Source organism: Chrysochloris asiatica, unplaced genomic scaffold, assembly GCF_000296735.1.
Source record: "Chrysochloris asiatica unplaced genomic scaffold, ChrAsi1.0 scaffold00002, whole genome shotgun sequence".
In the NCBI taxonomy this organism is placed as follows: Eukaryota; Metazoa; Chordata; class Mammalia; order Afrosoricida; family Chrysochloridae; genus Chrysochloris; species Chrysochloris asiatica.
The window spans coordinates 46,541,411-46,565,817 of NW_006408520.1; the positions used below are offsets into that span (position 1 = coordinate 46,541,411).

Genomic DNA, 24,407 nt, shown 5'->3' on the forward strand with positions numbered 1-24,407 from the left:
GGCACCTAACAACAACAACAACATTCCCACCTGCGGGGGAGGGGGGGGCGGGCGGAGATTTCCATCTTACTATATATCTTATCTACTCTTGTATATAAATGATTCTTGATAATTAATCATATCAAAAGAAAATTCTATTATCTCTGAGGGCAATTTAAAAAAAGAATTATTGAAAAAAATTTCACCAGCATTTCCAAGCAAGTATAGCATATGACCTTGTAAGAATTAATAATTCCTTTATTGAACAAAGACTTAAACAAGCACTTGGAAGTAATTCCAACTCACTGGTAGCATGGTGGTTATGAATTGGGCTGCGAACTTTAAGGTCAGCAGTTGGAAACTACTGGCTGTTTTGTTGGAAAAACATGAGACTTTTTGCTCCCATAAAGATTTACAGCCTCGGAAACCCTGTACAGGGTCGCTATGGGTCGGAATCGACTCGACAGCACTTAACAACAAGGCTTTCAAAGGCTATACATTTTTATGGGAACAGAAAGCCTTGTTTTTCTCCTGCGGAGCATTTGGTGGAGTCAAACTGCTGACCCTGTGGTTCACAGCCCAACACATAACCCACTACTACACCAGGGCTCCTGTTTTGAAAGTCACACCTGTCCTTGACTCTCTTCAGTGTTCCCAGGGCTCTTCTTATCTTAAGTTCACAGGCAAGGTAATTGAAATCACCATGTAATGTACTGGCCATCTGAAACCTGGCCACCCTGCCTCCTCCATAAGTTGTTGCAGCAGTTGGAACACCTCTCTCATAGAATCTTAGTGACTTGTTTACTTAACTGCCAGTCCCCAAAAGGCAAGAAGCTCCTCATGAGCCTGGACCACACCTTCCTTGTCTGTGTGCCCCTTTGAGCTAGCATGTGTATTAATTCTGAGGTGGTGTAAGAGAAATGCCACTCTTCTTTCCTTATTCAGAGTGTACTGTAAGGGCCCTTATCTACAGCCTGACTGGCTAAGAGACTGGAAAAAACAAAAATGCAAAACAATCAGACGGTTCCATTTTGTAAAAAAAAAAAATAGTTGATTTATATTGGGATCTGCAGCCCTTAAAGTGGTTGGCTTTCTGGGAAGAAGATCATTAGAATTCTGCTGAGTGCATGCTCCCTACCAAGTCATCTCTTAAGTAGGAATGGAGAGAATTTCCTGGAACCCACCACAGTGGCACACAAATCCATTTGGTTCCTTCTCTCTGTCCCCACCTCCTTGTTGATGAAGGTGCTAAGCAGAGCCACAAAGGCCCATGGACAGCCAGGTTAGGACCAGCGCCTATCTTTGTCAACTGGACTATTTGCTTAAACATGAATGGGGACGTTTTCCTTCAACTCTGATTGCAAATAGAAATGCAGGGAAATGGGAGCAATTGTATCCTTTTACTATTTAGATAAGGAGCCTTGGTAGCATAGTGGTTATAAGTTGGCTGCCAACCTCAAGGTCAGCAGTTTGAAACTACCAGCCGTTCCAAGGGAGAAAGATGAGGCTTTCTGCTCCTGTCAAAATTTATAGCCTCGGAAACCCTGTTCAGGCTCACTATGAGTCAGAACCGTCTCCATGGCACTTACCAACAGCAACCATTTAGATACCATCTTATTGTTGTTGGCTGCCACCTAGTGGACCCCAACTCATGGAGACCTCATACATAAAGGAAAGACAGTCCTGCTTCCACCCTCATGATTGGGTGCAGACTGCACTGTAGTGATACACATACGGTTTTCACTGGCTGATTTTTGGAAGTAGACCACCAGGCTTTGCTTCCTCATTTGTCTTACTTTGGAAGCCCTGCTGAAACCTGCTCAGCATCATAGCAACACAGAGGCCTCCACTGACAGTCTAGTCTGGTGGTGGCTGTGCAGGGATTGGAACCTGGCTCTCCCACACAGAAAGTGAGGAGTCTACCACTGAGCCACCAATGCCTCCAGATGCTGCTACCTAGGGAAAAAGCAGCAGCTCAGAAGGTCAGGCTAAACATAAGTATTATTCACCTTAATCAGTGTGGCAGTGTTAGAGTTAGAGGGAGATGGGGATATTTTCAGTTCTACTAACAGGCAAAGAAGGACAGAAAGAGAATGGACTATTGAACCAGACAGATCTGGAGAGAAATCTTACCTTTGTTACATACCAGCTGTGTGACTGTGGGAAAGTCTTTAACCTCTCTGGGCTTATGTCACCTTTAACATAAGGAAGTGCTTGGCTGTTCATTGAAAGGTTGGCAGTTTGAACTCACCAGCCACTCAGTTGGAGAAAAGATCTGGCAATCTGCTCCCATAGATATTGTTGCTGTTGTTCTTAAGTGTAACAGCAACATCCAGTTGGCTACTTACTCATAGAGACCCTATATGGGGTTTCTGAGGCTGGTGGATTTGAACCACTAACCTTGCAGTTAGCAGTTCAGTCCTTATTTCACATTGTCAGACCAGGACTCTTCCATAAAGATTACAGTTTTGGAAACCTTCTCGGTTAATTCTATTCTGTCCGATTAGTTGGAAACGACTCAATAGTACCTAACAACAACAACAATCTACCTCAAAAGGTATTTAAAAAAATCAAATAAGATATGTATATAAGTGTTTCGAAAACTAGTCTAAAGAGATAAGATACAAATATTAATCCTTTTTATGTTCTGGAACCTTGGTTTAACAAATGGAGACAATTGTTACCATCTTTCTTGGCTTTTGTAAGATTAGAGATAACAAATGTAAAATTTGTAAACCAGAGTAGGTTTAATAAACGATAGCTACACTGCTTACTGGAGTCCTGGTGTGGCGCTGTGGGTTAATGCGCCAGACTGCAAAGCCGGTTGAATTGCAAGGTTGGCGGTTCAAGCTCACCAGCTGCTTCTCGGAACCCTATACAGGGTTGCTATGGGTTAGAATGGACTCAACGGTACTTAACAACAACATAATAACAACACAATGGTTATGATTTCTTACTGTTCCCCTGAGTGGCCTTGAGCCCTCTGGGATCTCTTTGCATTAGGAGAGGGTGGGTGGGGGCCAGGGAGGTTGGGGGAAAGAGGAGGATGGGGTGGTACATATTTGTTGATTTTTGCCTGTCCAACATTCATTTCCTAGTCTTCTTGTAAGAGCATTCATATTTTTTCCCCTTTAGGTAATTTCCCTCCACTTTCTGTCTGTGTAGTTCAAGTATGGTATCCACTCCTCTTTGTCCCTTCTTCCCACAGGCTTGGTAGGTATTGAACTGTGTTCCCCCAAAATGTGTGTCAGGAGTGGTTAGGCCATAAGACTCACTCAGTATTATGTAATTATCCTCCATTTTGTCTTCTGATGTAATTATCCCATGTGTTGTAACTCCTAACCTATATGTTAATGAGGCAGGATCACTGGCATTTATGTTAATACAAGATTAGGTTGTATCTTGAGTCAATCTCTTTTAAAATGTAAGAGATTAAATAAGCAAAAAAAGAGAGGGATTTACCACCACAAAGAAAAAAGAGGCCAAGCAGATCTTGTCTTTTGGCCCCAGCCAGGGTCTCTGTGTTTGGAACCTCCTAGACACAGGAGAAGGCTGATGGCTAGACCCTTCCCCAGAGCCAACACAGAGACAAAGCCTTTCACTGGAGCTGGTGCCCTGAATTTGGACTTCCAGCCTCCTAAACTGTGGGAGAATGGATTTTGGGTTGTTAAAGCCACCCACTTGTGGTACTTCTTTTAATAGTGTTGTTGTTTTGTGCTGTTGAGTCAGTTCCAACCCATAGTGACCCTGTATAGGGTTTCCAAGGAACAGCTGTTGAGTTTGAACTACCGACCTTGAGGTTCAAACCAACTTTGCAGTCCAGCGCATTAACCCAGAGCGCCACACCAGGGCTCCTCTATTAAAATTTGTTGTTGTTGTTGTTATGTGCCGTGGAGTTGGTTCCGACTCATAGTGACCCTGCACAGTCTTTCCAAGGCTGTAAATCTTTACGGGAGTAGAAAGCTTCATCTTTTTCCCATGGAACAGCTGGTAGTTTCCAACTGCTGACCGTGAGATTAGCAGCCTGATTCGTAAGGCTGGACCAACTAGCACACTCCATCCCTGTTTCCCTGTGGCCATTGTAACTAGTCCAGTGATGGATTAGGGGCCTTATCAGATCAATAAAACACAACCTTTGGTCTTTTTCTGGACCCTTAGGATATGTAATTCTCTTTCTGTGAGGCCACTCACAAGCCTGGAACAGGAAGAAAATGAAGCCAACAAATGGAAAGAAAATCTAAGAGATGGAGAAAGTCAGATGGATCGAAGTCTGAACCATCCCTGAAATTTTTCATTATTGGATCCAATAAATTCTATCTCAGCTCTTTGTTTTGTTGCCATTTGTAACTGGTAACTTCGATTAATATAATTGGAAAGGGGGTAAATGTTGAATTTATTCCCTAACCTCTATGGTCCCCTATTTTTTTCCTGGTTGATCCCCAGAACAACAGCTCACCCTGCGTCCAAACTCTTCCCCTTGCTTGACTTCTCGAGGGTAGCCGTCAATCAGGAAGCCCTTGGTGTGACTGACCTTGGCTGCCATAGCTTCCTTTAGAAGTGCCAAAACGATGCCCTGGAGCAAAAAGAAGGAGAGTGGTCAGGATCAGAAAGAGAGCTCTCCACAGAACCACACTAGAATCACCACACACACACACACACACACACACACACACACACACACACACGCCAGCTGCTGGGGAATGGTAACTTGATGTGGGTCAGAGCACAGCTTTGCCACACAGGTTTTCAGCGGCTGAGTTGTTGGAAGTAAATCTCCAGGCCTTTCTTCCAAGGTATCTCTAGGTAGATTTGAACCCCTAACTTTTTGGTTAGCAACCAAAAGGACTCACCATTTATACCACCCAGAAACTACAGAATCACCGTGTGCTGTTGAGGTGGTTCCAACTCATGGCGACCCTGTGTATAGGGTTTCTAAGGCTGTATGTCTTCGAAGGAGCAAAAAGTCTCATTTTTCTCCTGCAGAGTATTTGGTGAACTCAAACTGCGAACCTTGTTGCTTGCAGTCCAGTACGTATTGTGAAGAGCTACCAGAATTACCACGTTGTTGATATTAAGTGTCATCACGTCAGTTAAGGCTCATAATGACCCTGTTTAAGGTTTGAATCATCAACCATCTGGTTGGCAGTCCAGGGCTTATAACCTATAGCACCACACCAGGACTCCAGAATCACCATTTATTGTTGCTGTTAAAGCGCCGTCAAGTCAGTTCTGACTCATAGTGACTCTGTATAGAGTTTCCAAGGAGTGGCTGGTGGGTTTGAACTGTTGACCAGGCAGTTAGCAATCCAGGGCTTATCCTACAGAGCCACATCAGGACTCCCAGAATAACCATGGAGGTGGTGATGTATTGTAGAGCTGGTCCTGACTCATAGCAACCCTTATAGGGTTTCTGAGGTTGTAAATCTTTATGGGAGCACAAAGTCTCAATCACCATAGGTCTTCTTTAATTCCCTTGTTATGAAGGGAAAAAGGTTCATGCAAGATTAATAAATGACAACAATAAATCATATTTCATCAATTGTAAGTTCCACTTTTCTTTTCCCCATGGTGTGGCGCTGTGGGTTAATGCACCAGACTGCAAAGCCATTTGAACTGCAAGGTCAGCGGTTCAAGCTCACCGGATGCTCCTAGTAAACCCTATACAGGGTCGCTTTGGGTCAGAACCGACTTGACAGCACTTCACAACAATTGTTGTTGGTGGTGTTAAGTACTGTCAAGTCAGTTATGACTCACAGCGACCCTGTATAGGTTTCTGAAAATCAGCTGGTGAACTTGAACCGCTGACCTTGCAGTTCAAACCAACCTTGCAATCCAGTGTATTTACCCACAACACCACACCAGGACTCTTATGAAATTGTAGGTATCATATAATCAGTGCTGGGACATCGTTTCATTGTTGGTGTTTTTTTTCTTATTGGTTTATTTCTACTTGAGTGTTTTAAAATAGATGGTATCTTAGATTTGATGAACTATGATATCATATGGTAGCTATCCATGAATTAGACAAAATTGTAGTTTTAAAACGAGACACATTATGGTATAAAATATATCTCATTGTTAATATTTTTTCTAGTAAACATAATATTTAACAGCCAATGATTTGTGATGACCTTCAGTAGATGTGAAATAGTATTCTAACAACTGTGTTTACTCTGTTAAATTTTTTTGGATTTAACGTGGGCTTGTGGAAAATGAAAGAGCAGAGAGACACAAAAGCTTGAGAATGTGTGTAGGAAAAATGCAATCAGTTGCCAAAATGGGTGGCTTCCTCTGTTCCCTGGCATCTCGTGACCTTTGGGGGACAAAGGGGTTATGAATCTATCTCTAGAGAATCATAAATTAACTCCTCATGAAATTATATCCCAATGAGGAAGCCAGAGACCAGATAAACAAGTATATAGTGAAAAGCCAGCTAGAGAGAGCAGCTATGCGCAAAACATTAAAGCAGGGCAAAGAGGCACAGAGGGTTGGTTGGAGGGCTATTTTAGAGAGGATTGTTAGGGAAGGCCTCTTTGATAAATTGTGACATTAAAACAGAAATCTGAATGAAGAAAGGAGCAAACTAAGGAGTGCTGCTGTGGCAATGTAGAATAAGCACTGACTTGATAACCACAAGGTAGGCAGTTCAAACCCACCAGTCGGTTTTCGAAAACTATGAGTCAGAATCAACTCGAAGATACTTAACAACAACAGCAAAGGAGCAAAGTATGTGATTCTCTGAAAGAGCGCATCAAGGTGAGGAGACTGCAAGTGCAAGGGTCCTGAGGCAGGAGCAGCCTGGCTGGCTTACGAGAGGAGCAAAGAAATCAGAGGCTGAGTGGGAGTGAGCAAGGTGAGTGGTAGGAAATAAAGATCTAGTGAGAGGTTAGAATGAACAGGGCCTTGTAGGCCAGGGGACAAAACAACACAAAAAGAACCCAAACAGTTGCTGTTGAGTCAATTCCAAATCAGGGTGAACCCATGTGTGTCAAAGTAAAACTGTGCTCCATCAGATTTTCAATGGCTGGTTTTAAAAGTAGATCGCCAGAATTTTCAGTGGTCAGTGTTTATACCAGCCAGGGGCTCTGTGGGCCGTGGGAAGGCCTCTGGATTTCATTGTAAGTGTGGTGGGAAGTCGTTGGAAGGTTCTAGGGAAGAAGATAACACAATTTGCTAGATGTTTTAGGGGAATTAATCTGGCTGCTGTGAAAAAAGTAGAATAGAGGGGAAAAGAGTAAAAGCAGGGAGACAAGCTAAGGAGGCAAGTGCAGTGGTTTGTTATCCTTCTGTGAGGACCAGTCTGGCTTTCCAGCGGGGAACAGGCTGCATCTGGTTAAGGAGGAAGCAGGGAGCTCCCTTAGATGTTGTTGTTAGGTCCTGGGGGGTTCTAATTCTAGGTTTTGCTATATCATACTCACCTCTGCTTTGCAGATTTTGAACTCTAATGCTGGGGCCCAATCTGGGGAAAACTGTGAAATAGACTATTTTTTGTCTTTGATGCTCCTTCTTATTGGAACTTTCCCAACTTCCACTTTCAGGTTCCAGAGCCCTTTCATATTTCCTCCCTCTGTGAAAAAATATGGTCCTGCTGCTGCATGCCATCGAGTAGGTTCCGACTCATAGCGACCCTGTAGAGGGTTTCCAAGACTGTAAATCTTTACAGGACTAGAAAGCCTTATCCTTCTCCCATGGAGCTGTTGGTGAGTTAGAGCTGCTGACCTTGAGGTTACTACATACATAACCCACTATGCTAAAATGTGGTCCTAGAAAAGGTCTTATCTCAAGGTTATTTGGAATTGTATGAAGGCTATTTATAATCAAAATGAGGAACTTAGTGCTTGGTGGTTGTTAACCTCTTATTAAGTTCATTCCAACTCATAGCAGTGACTCTCTATAGGGCTTCTGAGGGGCAAGTGGTGGGTTTGAATTATCAACCTTTAAGTTAGCAGTCCAGTATTAATCCTACAGCGTCAACCCAGTACTCCTTGTTGTTGTTGTTGTTAAGTGCTGTCGAGTCGGTTCCAACCCATAGCGACTCTGTACAGGATTTCCGAAGCTGTAAATCTTTACAGGAGCAGAATGCCTCATCTTTCTTCCATGGAGCCGCTGGTAGTTTCAAACTGCTGACCTTAAGGTTCGCAGCCTGATTCATAACCACTGTGTTACCAGAGCTCCCCAGGACTCCTTGTTAGAGGGGATTAATTTATCAAAGAGCATTGGGGAAGCTTAAGTCCCTCCTTTCTGGAAATGACAGTTGTTCATTATCCATTTCTTCTTCTCTGCTTAGTAATAGCACACCCCTCAAACCCAAATTTTAACAGGTCCCTTGGCTGTTCAAAGAGAGACTGTATTTTCCTGCTTGCCTTACAGTTGTTGTTAAGTGCCATTGAGTTTGTTCCGACTCATAGCAAAGTTGCATAGGGTTTCTGAGGAGAGGCTGCCAAGTTTGAACAATCAACCTTGCAAACTGACCTGCGGTCAAGTGCTTATCCAGGTGTGGCCAAATGTAGAATGCAAGCAAAAGTGGTGTGTGCTTTATTTTTGGGTCACTCCCTTAACCAGAAAGTGTGTGATGTTCATTTATTTTCCTATTCTTCCTTCCTCAGGCTGGAACATGGGTGTGGTGGTGGTGAGTCAGCAGTCACCATTTTGGTGAGGATAACTCTCAAGGGACTGGCAGAGAAGAAAACAGAAGAACTTGGGCCTGAACGAGTAAGTAGGGCAGACGTACTATCTGCTATGGACCTCCTGCCATGCTCTGGATTGTTAAATAAGACAAATAAAGTACAGCTATTGTCTCTTTAGATTTCTTTGTTCCAGCAGCTTAGAGTAATTACAACACTCCAAATATATCTCCCCAGTCAGGGAAGGCAGCTGTGTAGGGCATGTTGTGCTGCTTACCGTGGGCACCAGGTCTCCCCGTTCCATGATGTCTCTGATCAATTTGCTTCTTTCAGATTCTGATGTGAGTTCATTACGCAGAAGCTCACCAGTTGAGAGATGTGTAAATCCGTATTTTCCCACCAGTTTTGCACATTGTGTGCCTTTGCCAGAGCCAGGGCCACCTTAAAAAGAAGTCATATTGTTAACTGTACATCACAAATCTGGTGCCTGTGGTAAGCACTGTGGTGAGCACACTTCATTGCTTCACTTACTGACCATGTATTAGTCACTTTCTGTATAGAAGGAGTTGTGCTGAGAGCTAGGGATATAAGGGAGAATGAGATAGTCCTTGGCGTCAAAGAGCGTACTGTCTATGGGGAAGAGATGGTGTTACAGAAAAGCAGCAGGCAGTTACTAGATGGAGGTGGATCTGCTATAAGGGCAAGAGACGGGGCATGTGATTCTACTTTCCTAAGGATGCAAATCACAGAAGTTTCCTGGGGAACTGAGTCCACTCAGTTCATGTGCAAAGCATGACCATAGTGCCGGATACATAGTTGTTGTTGTTAAGTGCCATCGAGTCGGTTCCAACCCATGCTGACCCTGTATAGACTTTCTGAAGAGTAGCTGGTGAGCTTGAACCACCGACCTTTTGGTTCAAAGCAACTTTGCTGTCCAGTGCATTAACTCACAGTGCAACACCAGATACATAGAGTACCCACCAAATGCTTTGTTGTTAAGTACTGTTGAGACGGTTCCGACTCATAGTGACCCTGTATAAGGTTTCCTGGACTTCTGGTGTAGCACTGTGGATCAGCACTAGAATGAGAACTACAAGTTACGCAGTTCAAACCCACCAGATGCTGTTCAGAAACCCTGTATAGGGTCTGTATGAGTTGAAACTGACTCAACGAATGGCACTTAGCAACAGCAACAACATACGATTTCCTGGGCTTTAAATCTTCAAGGAAGCAGAAAGCCTCATCCTTCTCCCTTGGTTCGGCTGGCTGCCTTGAACTGCGGATTTTATGGTTTGCAGTCCAGAACTTATTGTATAGAGCCTGCTAGCTGTTGCTTTTTAAAATAAATGATCTCATTCTGAAACAGTCACAAACATACAGAAGAGTTGTAAGTACAGCACAGAGAACTTTTTGAAACATTTGAGAATAAATTGTTTATCTAATGTTACACCAACCCAGAATACTTTAGTATGATATTCTACACAGAAACAAACACATTCTCCTCAGATGCCATTCAAATTTCAGTTGAGTTGTCCCAACTATGTCTGAGGCCAATGAAGCAGGTTCAGAATCATACATGGCCTTTGGTCGTCATAACTTCTGGTCCCCTTCAGCATGAACAGTCCCTCTTTATTTCCTTTACACTTTTGAAAATTATAGAACAGTTCTTCCCTCAAAATTTTCCTTTTGTTTTCTAGCTACTATTAATAAGTCTGAGCATTTGGCACATTCCTTTGATGAACAGTTTCAACTCTTTTTCCCTTGTTTCTCAAGTTCAACTAGTGGCTAAGTCTACTGATTTTACATCTGAAAATAATTAATCTTTGTTAAGTGCTTCTGTGCCAGTCACTGTTTTAAGAATTTTATGTATATTTATTTAAAATGAATTTAAGAGATAGGTACTGCTATTTTTGTTAACTCAATTGCTTGAAAATGCAAAGCTAGAAAATGGCTGTTTTGAAGTTCTCTAGAGAAACATAACGAATTCATATGGTCATGTGAATAGGTTCACATGACTGTATGGGTTTGTGAGTCTAAAATCCCTACATCAGATGACAGGATGGAAATTCTAGAAGTCCTTTTTCCTTTCATTTTTAAAATTTTTATTGTGAATTGAGTGATAGTTTACACAGGAGAACATCAGCTTTTACACTCATACTATCGTATTTCGTTTCATTGCAATGATTACAATCCCCTCCAGACATCATTATTCTACAGTATTTGCTTCTATTCCTCGGTTGTTTTTTTTTTTTTAATGTACACCAAAACACGCAGGAATATGTAATCATTCAAACACCCAAAGGGCATACCCTGCAAGCCTGCCCCCCCTCCCCCGGCTGCCAGCACACAACCCCTCTCCCTCCTTGAGTCTAGAGTCCCCAGTTGCTCTATCTCTCCACATCATCATCACTACCTCCATCTAGGGCATCACTGCTTCTCTGAATAGGGTCCCACACTCCACTCTTGTTCTTCTCCCTTGATGGTCCCAGAACCCTCTACTCCTGGACTGTAAGATCAACCACTCCCCGATTTTTGCTACAAAACAATTACCTTTACAGTTGCAACAATTGCAATCAGTCACGATAACAGTATATACATTATTGAACCACAAGAGTTTTATCCCCATATCCTTTCACCAGCCTCATCTGTTGCTGATGTTGTTAGGTGCCATCAAGTCGGTACCAACCCATAATGACCTTATGCACAGCAGAACGAAACACTGCCCGATCCTGGGCCAACCTCACCACAGTTGCCACTCTTGAGTCCATCGATGCTGCCACTGTCCAATTCATCTCATTAGGGGTCTTCCTCTTTTTCTCTGACCCTCCACCTTACCAAACATGATATCCTTCTCCAATGACTGGTCCCTCCTGACAATATGTCCAAAGTGTGAAAGATGAAGTTTGGACATCTTGACCTCCAAGGAACACTCTGGCTACACTTCTTCCAAAATGGATCTATTGGTTCTATTGGCAGCCCATGGCACTTTTGAAAACCACTCAGTGGAGAAGAGATTCTACCTTCCCCCACACCATCTAAAACTAAACTCCCTCTTGAAAACTTGTAAGCCAGTCACTTCATGCCTTTATAGTCTCCCACATTTTAGGTAGCCAATGTCTAAGTTGCCCATCTCTACCAACCCTGTGTACAGAGAGGGTGGGAATGATCCTTGCTGTGAAGATTCCTTTCTTCTTGGTTGGTATTTTAAGCTACTACATCCATAAGTATAGGTCAAGTTCATCAAATTGCAGTGAATTACATTTGTTTTCTTTATTAAAACAACAACAACAAATGTTTTTCTTCTTTCTTCTTTTCTTTCTTCCTCTAGTTGAGTTCTGATCATCCAGCTATTGAAGGAAGCTAGGTCGAATGGATACTATCTGCAAGTATGGGTGTTCTTGTGCATCTTCCCTCACTTCATTTCAGCTGGACACTTCACTCTCTGCTCTAGCCCTCTGTGGCTATGTCCTTGTCCATGGGCTCAGGGGTCCCCAGGTCTCACCATACTGCTGGCCAACCAGATCTCACCATACTCCAGGCTGGCCGAATCTATGTAATGTGGCCAGACTCAGTCCACATCTTCATTGCTGTTTTTCCCCACTTCCCCTCATCGGTAGACCAACATGGTTGCCAGCAAGATTACATGCCTGCTCATATATTCACTTTGAGTTTCAGTCTTGGAAGGGGTTTTGCCTTGAACGCACTTGATTGCTTGCCTTGATGGCTCCCCTGTGGACAATTTGCTTGTTCTTGTGGTAGTCAATCAGATTGCAGTTTTTGTTTTTCATTTTTCCTGCTGGTCTTTTTTTCAATAAGTATTTTCTGTTCCTCTAGCTGCTCCAGGTTGGTCTGCTTGTCTTTTCAAGTGGAAATTTCCCACCTCAGAAAATTCTGAATGGGGACCAGGATTCCACCTAAGGTCTTACACACTACAAAGGTTCTACAGGAAGCCTCTTTCACTGGGTAAGTTCTAGCCCCCTTTTAGTTATTCCAATCAGTTATAGGCTGAAGGTCTCTATGGTGATATTTCTGGCTATTCCTTTCTCTCCCCCTCAAGTGTCTATTTTACAATAGTAGGCAAGGGAAACCAAGATTCATAAGACAGTCAAGCATCTTAACATTATTGCCCCTCTTTTACCCATTCAGACTATGCCTCAACCCTGCATCCCAGAGCCTTGTTGTTCCAAGGTTGAGCATACATCACTATTTACTTCTGTCCCATTTGGCTCATGCAAACCTGCCTAAATGTTCTCCTATCTGCCTTGTTCTTCCATTCTCCTCCCCTTCTTGTGTATTGCCCTCCACCAACACCCAAACTATTATTGTGTGTCTATCCTTTTTACCCTGTGCTATACCTTCTCTGTTGGCTCTTCACTCCCCAGCCCCCAACAAATAACCTTTTTTTCCCCCTTTTCGTGTGGATATTTTTTCTTATACTTTTACAATAACGGTCTTATGCAATATTTGTCCTGATGTGACAGACTCATTTCACCCAGCATAATGTCCTCAAGGTTCACCCATGCTATGTGATGGCTTTCAGCTTCCTTGTTATTGTTTAAGGTAGCATAATATTCCATTGTGTGGATGAACCAATGTTTGTTTATCCATTCTTCCACTGATGGGCACTTAGGCTGTCTACACCTTCTTGCTACTGTGAATAGTGCTTCTAAGCAGTCCTTTTTAATTACAATCTGAACCAGAGTTCTACCACCTCGGCAAACCTCACTTTTTGCTCTTAAGGTCTTCAATTGATTGGATGAGACCCATACCTTATGGGAGGCAATTTGCTGAGTTTAAGGTCAACTGATTTAAATGCTAGTCCATGTAAATATATTAATAGCAACAACTAGAGTAGTATTGGGCCAAACAACTGGGCACCATAGCCTAGTCAAGTCGACACAGAGAAGTAACTATTACAGTGGCAAACCTAGGATTTGAAGCCTAAGATTCCAATCTGGATTTCAAGGACAGTTGTTCATTTTTCTCCACTGCAGGACACAGGCTCACGTCCTTGATTTCTACCTAGCATAAGCAATCACTCCACTTCTGCATAGGGGAGTGGGTGAGGCTTTAGAGTCCCACAGACTTGCTAGCAGGAAAATCTTGCTGCTCTCCAGTTTCAAAGCATTCAATAATTCCCCATTTCCCAGAGAATAAAATCCAAACTCTGTAGAGTAGCATTTCAATCCTCCAGAGTTAAGTTCTATTTTATCTCTCCTACTTTTTTTATTTTTTACTGGAGTCCTAGTTTGGCCCCATAGGATAAGCACTGGACTTTAAGGTCAGTTTGAACAGCAAAGTCAGTGGTTTAAACTCACTAGCCACTTCTCAGAAACCCTATACATGGTTGCTATGAGTTGGAACTGACTCAACAGCACTTAACATTTTTTCAAACTAGTTCTTCTCCTCCTTTCCAACTCTGTCATGTCTAACTACACTGTCACTTTAACAACACATGCTCTTCCAGGCTTCTGTACTTTGGCTCTTCCTGATCCTCAGCCTGGAAGACCCACCCTCCCTTCTTTTTGTCACTAATTATAAAAATCCTCCTCATCCCTTAGGCCTAACTCAAATGCTTCCTCCTTCATGAAACTTTCCCAACTCCCTTGGGTAGGAATTAAACCTCTTCTCTCAGCTCTGTTGTGAGTGGTTGAGACAGCACGTTGGTGCACTCTGCCAACTTGGTACATTTGGTCTCCATCGCCCTGTCTAGACATTCTGTCCTGGACTCTTCTGCATGCCTCACAGCACCAAGCACAGCAATTGTACACAGTGCCTGATGAGTCAAGGGGTTTTTGTTAAAGATGATTATTTAACATCAATGTTCAAAACATCAGTGAGGTTATAGTATGTTGTTGGAGTCTTGGTGTGGTGCCATAGGATAAGCACTTGACCTCAAGGTCGGTTTGAACCACAAGGTTGGAGGTTCAAACTCACCAGCTGCTTCTTGGAAACCCTAAACAGGGTAGCTATGCATCGGAACTAATTTAACGGCTTGTAACAACGGTAGCGTAGTGGTTACGAATCGGGTTGCGAACCTTAAGGTCAGTGGTTTGAAACTACCAGCCGCTCCGCGGGAGAAAGATGAGGCTTTCTACTCCCGTAAAGATTTACACCCTCGGAAACCCTGTACAGGGTCATTATGGGTCGGAACCGACTCGATGGCACTTAACAACAACAACAATATGTTGTTTGTTTTGTTTTTGATTCGTGACTCAGGAAAGTCTATGTGTTACAAAATAGAACTGCTTTATAGAATTTCTTGGCTGTGATATTTACTGAGGCAGATTGTCAGACCTGTTTCTTTCATAGTACCTCCAGGTGGGTTAAAACTGCTAAATTTTTGGGTACCAGCTGACTGCAAACCGTTTGGGCCACCCATGGATCTTTGAAGTTTTAGGACTGTAGCGAGGATTGAAGGCTTGCTCTGCAATTTTCTGGTTTCCCTCACTTCATATTCAAATTCCTTTCTTGGACTAGTTGGCAATTTTCCTCTTGAGGGACAACTTTAGTACTTCCTTCCCTTCATTTCTCTTCCCTCCTGCCTTCAATCCTCCCTCCCTCATTCCTTTTTTCTAATTACATCTTAAAATATATAATGCTTACAAGAGTGTCCCAAACAAATTACAGGTTAAGTTTGAAGACTAAATATCTTTCTACACTTCTGCCTCTCACCTGGCATAGACAAAATATTGTCATCATCCTAGATCTCTTTGGACCTCTCCTTGATGGCATGTTTCTCCCAGTTTTCAGCAAGGAAACTTCTATTCTAAATCTGGGGTTGAATTTTACTTTGCTTTTCTTATTATTGTGTCACCTTTTCATGTATCCCTAGGCAGGAGTCCTGGTATGGCACTGTAGGATAAGCACTGGACTGCTAACTGAAAAGTCAGTGGTTCAAACCCACCAGGCACTCCTCTGAAGCCCTATGCAGGGTTGCTATGAGTCAGAACTGACTTGATGGCACTTAACAACAATAGGTAGTACATAGAGCACTGGTGATGCTGTAGGATAAGCATTGGACTGCTAAACACAAGGTTGGAAGTTCCCAAACTCACTAGCTGTTCTGCAAGAGAAAGATGAAACTTTCTGTTCCTGTAAAGATTTATAGCCTCAGAAACCCTGTATAAGGTAGCTATAAATTGGAAGAGACTCGATGGCACCTAACAAGCAGGCAGTTTATTGTTTTCTTCTGCTGTTTTTGAACTTTATACACAATAAAGCATATGTAGTCTTCTTTGATTTGCATTTTCACATTATTATATTTTTGTTATTCATCCATGTGGATGTATGTAGCAAAACTCACGCTTTTTCACTGCTTGGTGGTATTCCTTTAAACAACACATTTTATCTGTCAATTCTGACAAGTATTTGGTGGTTTCAGTCTTTTGCTTTCATAAACACTTACTCTGGACTTTTCTGTATGTGCGCCATGATACTTGTCTTTATGTTCCTAGGAATAGAAATTCTTGGAAGCTGTTTAGTACAGACTTTTCTTAAGCAAAAGAAACCCCTCCAAAAACCATCCCACATTACTATTAACAATGGGACAAGTTACTTTCTCCATATATTTTAAAAATTTCTGAAGAATTTTTCTGGTATTCATGTGAGTTTCTCTGGAAACAGCTTCAGAAGCCTCAACCACAAGAAAACATTTCCTTTCAAATGGCTAAAATGAGAGACTTCAAAAACTCTCAAAAGGAATTTTCCAGCAGTTATAAAGAAAAAAATGGGCAAATTGTAATTCATCAGAATTAATTTCTTATCATAAGATGTAAATAAATTATAAAGACAAGCCACATACTGGAAGAAAATATTTGTAGTAGATACATATCACAAAAGATTAGTATGTAGAACCTAAGAACTTCTATAAGTCAATAGTACTAAACATAAATAATCATATTTAAAAAGTAGACCAAGACTTGAACAGACACTTCACCAAAGATGATAAATGACTAATAAGCATATTAACAAGTATTGTTGTTGTTAGGTGCCATCCAGTTGGTAGCGACTCATAGCGACCTTTATGCACAGCAGAACGAAATACTGCCCAATCCTGGGCTAATCTCAATACTGTTGCCACACTTAAGTCCATCAATGCTTTCTCTTTTTCTCTGACCCTCCACCCTACCAAACATGATATCCTTCCCCAGTGACTGGTCCCTCCTGACATTATGTCTGAAGTATGAGAGACGAAGTTTGGCCTCTTGGCCTCCAAAGAGCACTCTGGCTGCACTTCTTCCAAAATGGATCTATTGGTTACTTTGGCAGCCCATGGCACTTTCAATATTCTCTTCCAACACCATAAGTCAAAAGCATCAATTCTTCTAAAATCTTCCTTATTCACTGGCCAGCTTTCACATTCATATGAGGTTATTGAAAATACCATGGCTTGGGTCAGGTGCACCTTAGTCCTTAAGCTGACATCTTTGCTCTTCAACACTTTAAAAAGGTCTTGTGCAACAGATTTGCCTAATGCAATACATCGTTTGATTTCTTGACTGCTGCTTCCATGAGTGTTGATAGTTGATCCAAGAAGAATGAAGTCCTTGACAACTTCAATCTTTTCTCGGTTGATAAGAATGTTGTTTATTGGTCCAGTGGTGAAGATTTTTGTTTTCTTTATATTGAGATGCAATCCATACCGAAGGCTATGCTCTTTTATCTTCATCAGTAAATGTTGTAAGTCCTCTTCACTTTCAGCAAGCAAGGTTGTATCATCTGCATAAACTTTTATTAAAAGGTATGTCATTGTTAAATGTTGTTGAGTTGGTTCCGACTCATAGAAATCCTATATAAGCGTTTCCAAGGCTACAAATCTTTGCCGGAGCAGAAGGTGTCAACTTTCACTCAGAATGGCTGGTGGGCTCAAATGCCGTCCACCACTTATCCTAGAGAGCTACCCCGGTCCCTAAAAGGTACATTATTATCAAAGAAATACAAAGGAAAACCTCAATGAGATCCCAATATACTTACTAGATCCCAATATAACTACTAGACTGACCCCACCAAGTTTTAGAGAGGATGTAGAACATCTGGAACTCTCATACAAGGCTGGCAAGAGTGTACAACCACTTTGGAAAGCAGATGTTTCTTTTAATTAAACAGGCAACAGCCTATGCTAGTTAGACAATGGGAGTCCTGGTGTGGTGCTGTGGGATGATGCACTAGACCACAAGGTTGATTTGAACCACAAGGAAACCCTATACAAGATCACCAGGAGTCAGAACTAAGTTGATGACACTTAACAACAACAATATCCCATGACTCAGAAATTTCTTTTTTAGGTATTTACCCAAGAAAAAGAAAAACATATATGAAAACGTGTTCATAACAGCTTTATTGATTGTTGTTGTTAAATACCGTTTAGTTGGTTCTGACTCACAGTGACTCTGTATAGGGTTTCCAAGGAGCAGCTGGTGGGTTTTGAACTGCCAACCATTTGGTTTGCAGTCGAGTGTTGATTCTACAGTGCCACATCAGGAGCCCAACGTTATTCATTATAACCTCAAATTGGAAATTCAAATGTTAATCAGCAGAACAGGTTAAAAACAAAACAAAACAGTGGTTTAATCAAACAATGTATTATTACTTAGCGATAGAAAAGAACAAGCTACAGATAAAGTATACTGAAAAGAATCTCTAAAACAATATGACAAGCAAAATTCAGTATGTTGTTATTGTTAAGTGCTATTGAGTCAGTTCTGGCCCATAGTGACTGGTGAGCTTGAACCACCGACCTTGAGGTTTAAACTGACTTTGCAGTGCAGTGCATTAACACACAGTGCCACACCAGGACTCCAAATTCAGTATACATACTATATAATTTCATTTGTATCAAGTTCAAGACAAGGCAAAATCATTGTGCTGGAAATTGGAGTAATGATTGCCTCTGGTGGTGGCAGTGAGGACGCTGGGAAGAGAAATGAGGAGAATTTCAGGGGTGAAGGAAATAGTCCCTGTCTTATTACAGGAATTGGCTACATGGGTGTGGAGTCTCTGGGGGTAAAAATGGTTAATGATCTTCTGCTGCTACCTGAAAGGCCTAGTGATTTACTTCTGAAAAAGCAGCCATTGAAAATCCCATGGAGCACAGCTGTGCTCTGACACACATGGCGTCTCTATGTGTAAGAATCAGTTCAATGGCAACTGGTACTACTACATGGGTGTATGCATTTTATCAAAGCTCATTGAACTGAACATTTAAGATGTACGAATCTTATGAAATTTAAGACATATATCTTCTTTAAAAAAATTTGTGTGTGTGTATGAATTGAGTGAAGGTCTACAGACAAGATCATCAGCTTTCCATTCAACAAATCATACACTTCGTTTCATCTCAATGATTACAATCCCCTTCCCTGTAACAACAGTCATCCTACTTCCTCCCTGTGGTTCCCCATTTACATTGAGATATATATATATATCTTAATATATATAGCGTAATTAAAAAATCAGATGTCAAGCCAGCTTTGTTTTGGAATCATAACTTCATAAGAAGGAAGAGGAAGAAGGTCTCTCTCATTTCCTTTTGACTGGCAGAAAATCCAGGAAAGGCCCACATTTTCTATGTTCTACTAGTTCCGAACAGCTGCTCTGAGTCAAATGGAGAGGGCTCAGACCCCTCACAGTATTGTCATGGATGGACTGGATGTAATAGGAAAACAGCAATTACAGAGGCTAGCAAAAATAATGTAGATCACTTAGAAGGAGCAGCCAGTTACTAGCTAATGCTGCATTTGCTCCAAGCACTCTGACTCCTGTCTGCTGTATAATAGAAATGGAGCGTGTGGGCACAAGAACAGGCCACTCAGGGGAAGTGCTTCCAGATAAATGACTAAGAGGAGCAGGCTGCTGAATTTTTGCAGAGGCCAGGGGACCACTGTGGCCACATTTACCTGGAAACTCTTTTCATGGGATGACTGGAAGCCAGTCATGTGGAAAGAATATTTTCAGATTTGGCTTACAGGGCAAAAATGTTTTGTTCCAAATTTTTTCTTCCTTCAGCATCCTACTAAAATGACTATTGTAATTTTTGTTCCTCTAACATGATATTTAATAAATCTCAACACAAGGGCAATTAAAAGTCTTTAGCTCAAATTAACAACAGCTGAGTGTTAAACAGCAGCTGCTGCCCCAGTTAGAAACCTTTCCTGGGAGCAACAGCTGCAAATTCTTAGCATTCTTTGGCTAAATAGTGCAAGCACTGTGGAATTTTAAGTAATTGACTCAAAGGTTTGATTCTTCCCTTGGCTCCAAACTGGAGAACAAAGTGATTTAGTCACTGTAAAAAAGGCATAGAAATTACTGGAGAAACAGAATCTTCATAAACTCTTACTTACAGGTCTTTGATGACTTAACTTAATGATTTTTAAAGAAAAGAAAAGAAAAATGGGGCCTTGATATCCCTTCATGATAATTTACTTGTTCCACAGAAAAAGTCTTTTGAGGAGCGACATAAAGGCAGTCTCCTGGTTGTAAATGAGACCCATTTCTAAATGTGTTTTCAAGTAGAATTTATAGGTAAATTGGAATAGGTGCACAGGGATATTTAGGTTTACTTTAGTTCAAGGAACTAGGACCCGGTGATGCTGTAGGATAAGCACTGGCTTGCTAACCACAAGGTCAGTGGTTCAAACCCACCAGTGACTCTAAGGGCGACAGATGAGGCAGTCTGCTCCTGTTTCAGAAACCCTATATAGGGTTGCTATGAATCAGCATGAACTTGATGGCAGTGGTTGTTTTTTGTTTTATTTTATTTTAGTTTAAGAAAGGAATCCTGGTGTGGCACAGCAGGACAAGCACTGGACTGCTAACAGCAAGTGTGGCAGTTCTCACCTACTGTCTGTTCCTCAGCAACCCTATACAGGATAGCTATGAGTGGGAACAGACTCCATGACACTTAACAAGTGCAAGAAAAGGCTAGAAGCCTTTCCAATGATTTAAAAGTTACGTGTACAGCAAGGTGATGGTGATGAAGAATCTGTTGCGAGCAGAAGTTGGTTCGATTGTTTTAAAGTGAGGACAAATTTACATAACATTATTAAAGCAGGAGTTGTCCACAGTGGATATTCATAACCTGGAGCTTTTCAGTACCAGAATGAGTGTGCTGTGTTATCAGGTGACAAGAAGACTGATCACAGATGAGAAGCTCTAACACTGATTTTTAAACAGCTTAGACCCTTGAATAAACTTGTATACTATATGGTGTGATGTGATTCACAAGGAGAGTCTGGAATATGAAATTTCATTTTAAAGTGGTCTGTTAGTGAACAGGAAAGGTAAAACATTAACTTGTCTCCCAGGAGACAAGCTAAAATGCTAATCAGGTTACTGAGCAGGACAAATCTTCTGGTTTCCCTCCTGTCTTCAAACAGGTCTGCAACGTAGCCCCTCCCCTATTCTGACCCCATAGAAACCTGTGCTGACCTGCACTCGGGGCTCAGAATCTGGAGACGTTAGCTCCTCTGAGCCAGCCGGCTTAATAAACCTGAAACTTTGCTTCACCTCTCTGAGTGGCCTTGGTTTCTTCGACAATGGATTAGAAGCTGCTGTAATACTCTGGGACCTAGAGCTGCTGAAGCATCTAGGATTTAGAGCTGTTGTAACATCAGTACTTCAAAAAAAGAGATAAAAAATCTTTATTCTCAACCTCAGATGTAATTAAAATTTTTTTTACATGTGGGGTCCAAGATGTTATATTGTAAAAACGGCAAATACTGTGAACTCTCATTTCACAGCTCAGAGTATTGTTTTCCCTTTGGCCCCTGAAAGTGCTGCCATAGAGGAAGATGGGACTGGGAGGGAACTGGAAGCCCAGGGCACCAAATCTGTGTCCTCACTGGGCATCCTCTTTGGCTCCTGGTGTTCTTTTCAATAGAACCGAAACAACAGGGATCACCTTTGCTTGCTCACTAGGGTCACCCTTTCTAGTCTGCTTTCTTTTTACCAGTGTTTAAAAAATGTATTTTATTTTTGTTGCTGATGTTGTTGAGAACATACACAACAGAATACTGTTGTTGTTAAGTGCCATCAAGTCAGTTCCAACTCATAGCGACCCTGTATGTCTACCTGTAGAATTCAGCAACATTGATTACATTTGAGTTGTACAACCATTTTCACCCTCCTTTTCCAAACTGTTGTTGTCCCATTAACCTAAAGTAACTGCCTTCCTAAGTTCCTATTTAATCTTTTGCATTGCTGTTGCCAATTTGAGCCTGTTTATGTACAGTTTACAAGGACACAATCCTCAAGGCAGAAGAATAGTGGTTACGAGTCGGGCTGCTGACTTCAAGGTCAGCAGTTCAAAACTATCAGCGGTTCCACTGGAGAAAAAGATGAGGCTTTCTGCCCCTATAAAGATTTATAGCCTTGGAAACCCTCTGCAGAGTTGCTATGAGTTGGAACCGACTCCACAGCACATCACCACCAAACTAAACTATTGTTTGGTTTTAAAAGAAACATTAGGGAATATTTTTGGTTTAAATTTAGGATAATCTCAGGATGATAGTTCTTGGACTCATTGCTGTTGGTGCTATTGAGTCGATTCTAACTCACAATGACTTCATGTGACCCCACGTGACAGAGTAGCACTGCTCTATAAGGTTTTCCTGTCTGTTTTCTTTACAGAAGTAGATTGCCTGGTCTTTCTACCAGAGCTGCTGGTTAACTAGCCAGGTGCTTAACCATTCTACCAGCAGGATTCTTTTTGCAGTTATTGTCATTGTTGTTAAGTTCCATAGAGTTGGTTCTGACTTACAGCGACCCTGTATAGGGTTTCTGAGGAGCAGCTGGTGAGTTTGAACTGCTGACCTTGTGGTTCAAACCAAGCTTGGGGTCAAGTGCTTTATCCTACAGCGCCATAATGAAATGGTAAAGTTGGTGTGCTACAGCACATTCTAGGCTCAGAAAGAAAGCTCAAAGAAATAAAGATGGCAATTATGAGATAATTATCCAAACCCCAAATACAAACCAAGGTATGCACTTAAATTTCCAATAAACTTTTCATTTTAAATAGTGATGGCAAGTGAGAGAAGGTTATAATGCACCTTGCTGACATTCTACTGTATCTTGTTAACTGCAGCATCCAACCTGGAATTAAGCACAAAGCCTAGTAATACAGCCATGCATCTGACATGCATCTGTTGGGCAGCTAGTACAGATTTGACACTGTGCAAGGCACAGGGAATAACAAAACTCAGAGACTTTTGGTCTTTTTCATCCACAAAGTCACAGTGATTCCCCCATCCCAGCAGTGTGACAGGGCTATGAACAGAAGCATGGGAGAAGACTCCTGCTTATGGCAGTTGGGGAGGGTCACAACAAGAACAAAGCACAGAGAAGTGTGGACAAGAAGAATACACCACTGAGCTTTTTGGAGTTCATGGATGCTGCAAATGGTTTGGTTACTAACTGAAAGTTGAGAGACTGAAATCCACCCTAGAAAACAGACCTAGATATCTACTTCTGAAAAATCATCCACTGAACACCCTATGGAACACAATTCTATTCTGACACACATAGGGTTGTCATGAATCATAACTATCTGGATGGCAGCTAGTAGAGCATTAACTGTATCTACATCCTCTTCATTTACTGACTTCCTACTGCCTTGTAAACGATCTGTTACCACTCTGTAAAATGGATCTTTAAAAGTTCAACAGTAATGGTATCATTTTTTAAATGGAATTCCATTATTTTTTTTTAATGGAAATCCATTATTTTTTCATGGAATTCTTCTTGTCTTTGATCTGTTTGCAGTTTAGCAGCATTTAATACCACCTATGAACTCTCTCCTCCTCACTCTTCCAGGACACACAATTTGTCTCCACCTACTTTTGTTGCTAAGCTGAAGTTCACATACAGTAGAAGAAACTACTTTGGAATTTATGTTCACTGTGGAATTCTAGTTACTTTGGAATTTGCACAGGGCTTTGCACAGTGTCACCAGCAATTATTAAATGGAGCCAGTGTCTAGGAGCTTTGTGACTCCACAAAATTGAGAACTTGATTCCCTTTTACATAAAAGGAACACAGGATCAAAGGGCTAAAATTCCAGGTACACATCTCAGATCTTCCTCTATCTGGCTACATGATGTTGATCAAGTCACGAATCCTCTCTGAACCTCAGCCACGTGAATTACAACATGAGGTTAATCATAACACCTATTGGTTGTGAGGACAAAATGGGATGGCAAATGTAATGCTGTCATAAGTTTCACAGTGATTATATGGAAAATGAGGTAGCTAGTTTTGGTGATTTTTTTTCTCTTCAACTTTTTGTTGTTAATTGAGTGAAGGTTGCAGACAAGTTCATCAGTTTTATATTCAACAAATCATATACTTTGTTTAAGCTCAATGATTACAATCCCCTCCATGCAAGAATACTTATCCTAGAATGTTGTGGTTCAATAGTGAATAATTGCTATCAGGACTGACTACTAGGGTTGGAAATGTAAAGGTAGATGTTTTGTAACAAAAGGAGGGGAGTGGTTGATTTTGCAGTCCAGGAGCAGGGGTCCCTGGGACCATCAAGTGAGAAGAGCAGAGTGCGGGACCCTACCTGCACTGATGCCAGAGTATCAGTGATGCCAGAGATGGAGGCAGAGATGATGACATGGAAAGATGGAGCAGCTGGGGATTCTGAACTCAGGGAGGGAGAGGGGCTGTGTACTGATGGCTGGGGGACAGGCTTGTAGGGTGTACCCTTTGGTTGTATGATGATGCATGGAGGGGATTGTAATCATTTCAATGAAACGAAATATGATAGGATGAATGTAAAGCTGGTGTTCTCCCATGTAAGCC

General features: G+C 41.7%; 1 protein-coding gene across 1 annotated transcript in view; it reads right to left on the minus strand.

Moving 5' to 3' along the window:
- Window positions 1-24,407, minus strand: part of LOC102812179 (adenylate kinase isoenzyme 5-like) — a 442,715-nt gene that overhangs the window by 50,623 nt on the left and 367,685 nt on the right. The window contains exons 11-12 of the mRNA XM_006831024.1: window positions 8,881-9,044; window positions 4,436-4,552 (exon numbers count right to left, since the gene is read on the minus strand). Of these exons, the coding sequence (XP_006831087.1) occupies window positions 4,436-4,552; window positions 8,881-9,044 (281 nt within the window). The remainder of the gene's footprint in view (window positions 1-4,435; window positions 4,553-8,880; window positions 9,045-24,407) is intronic.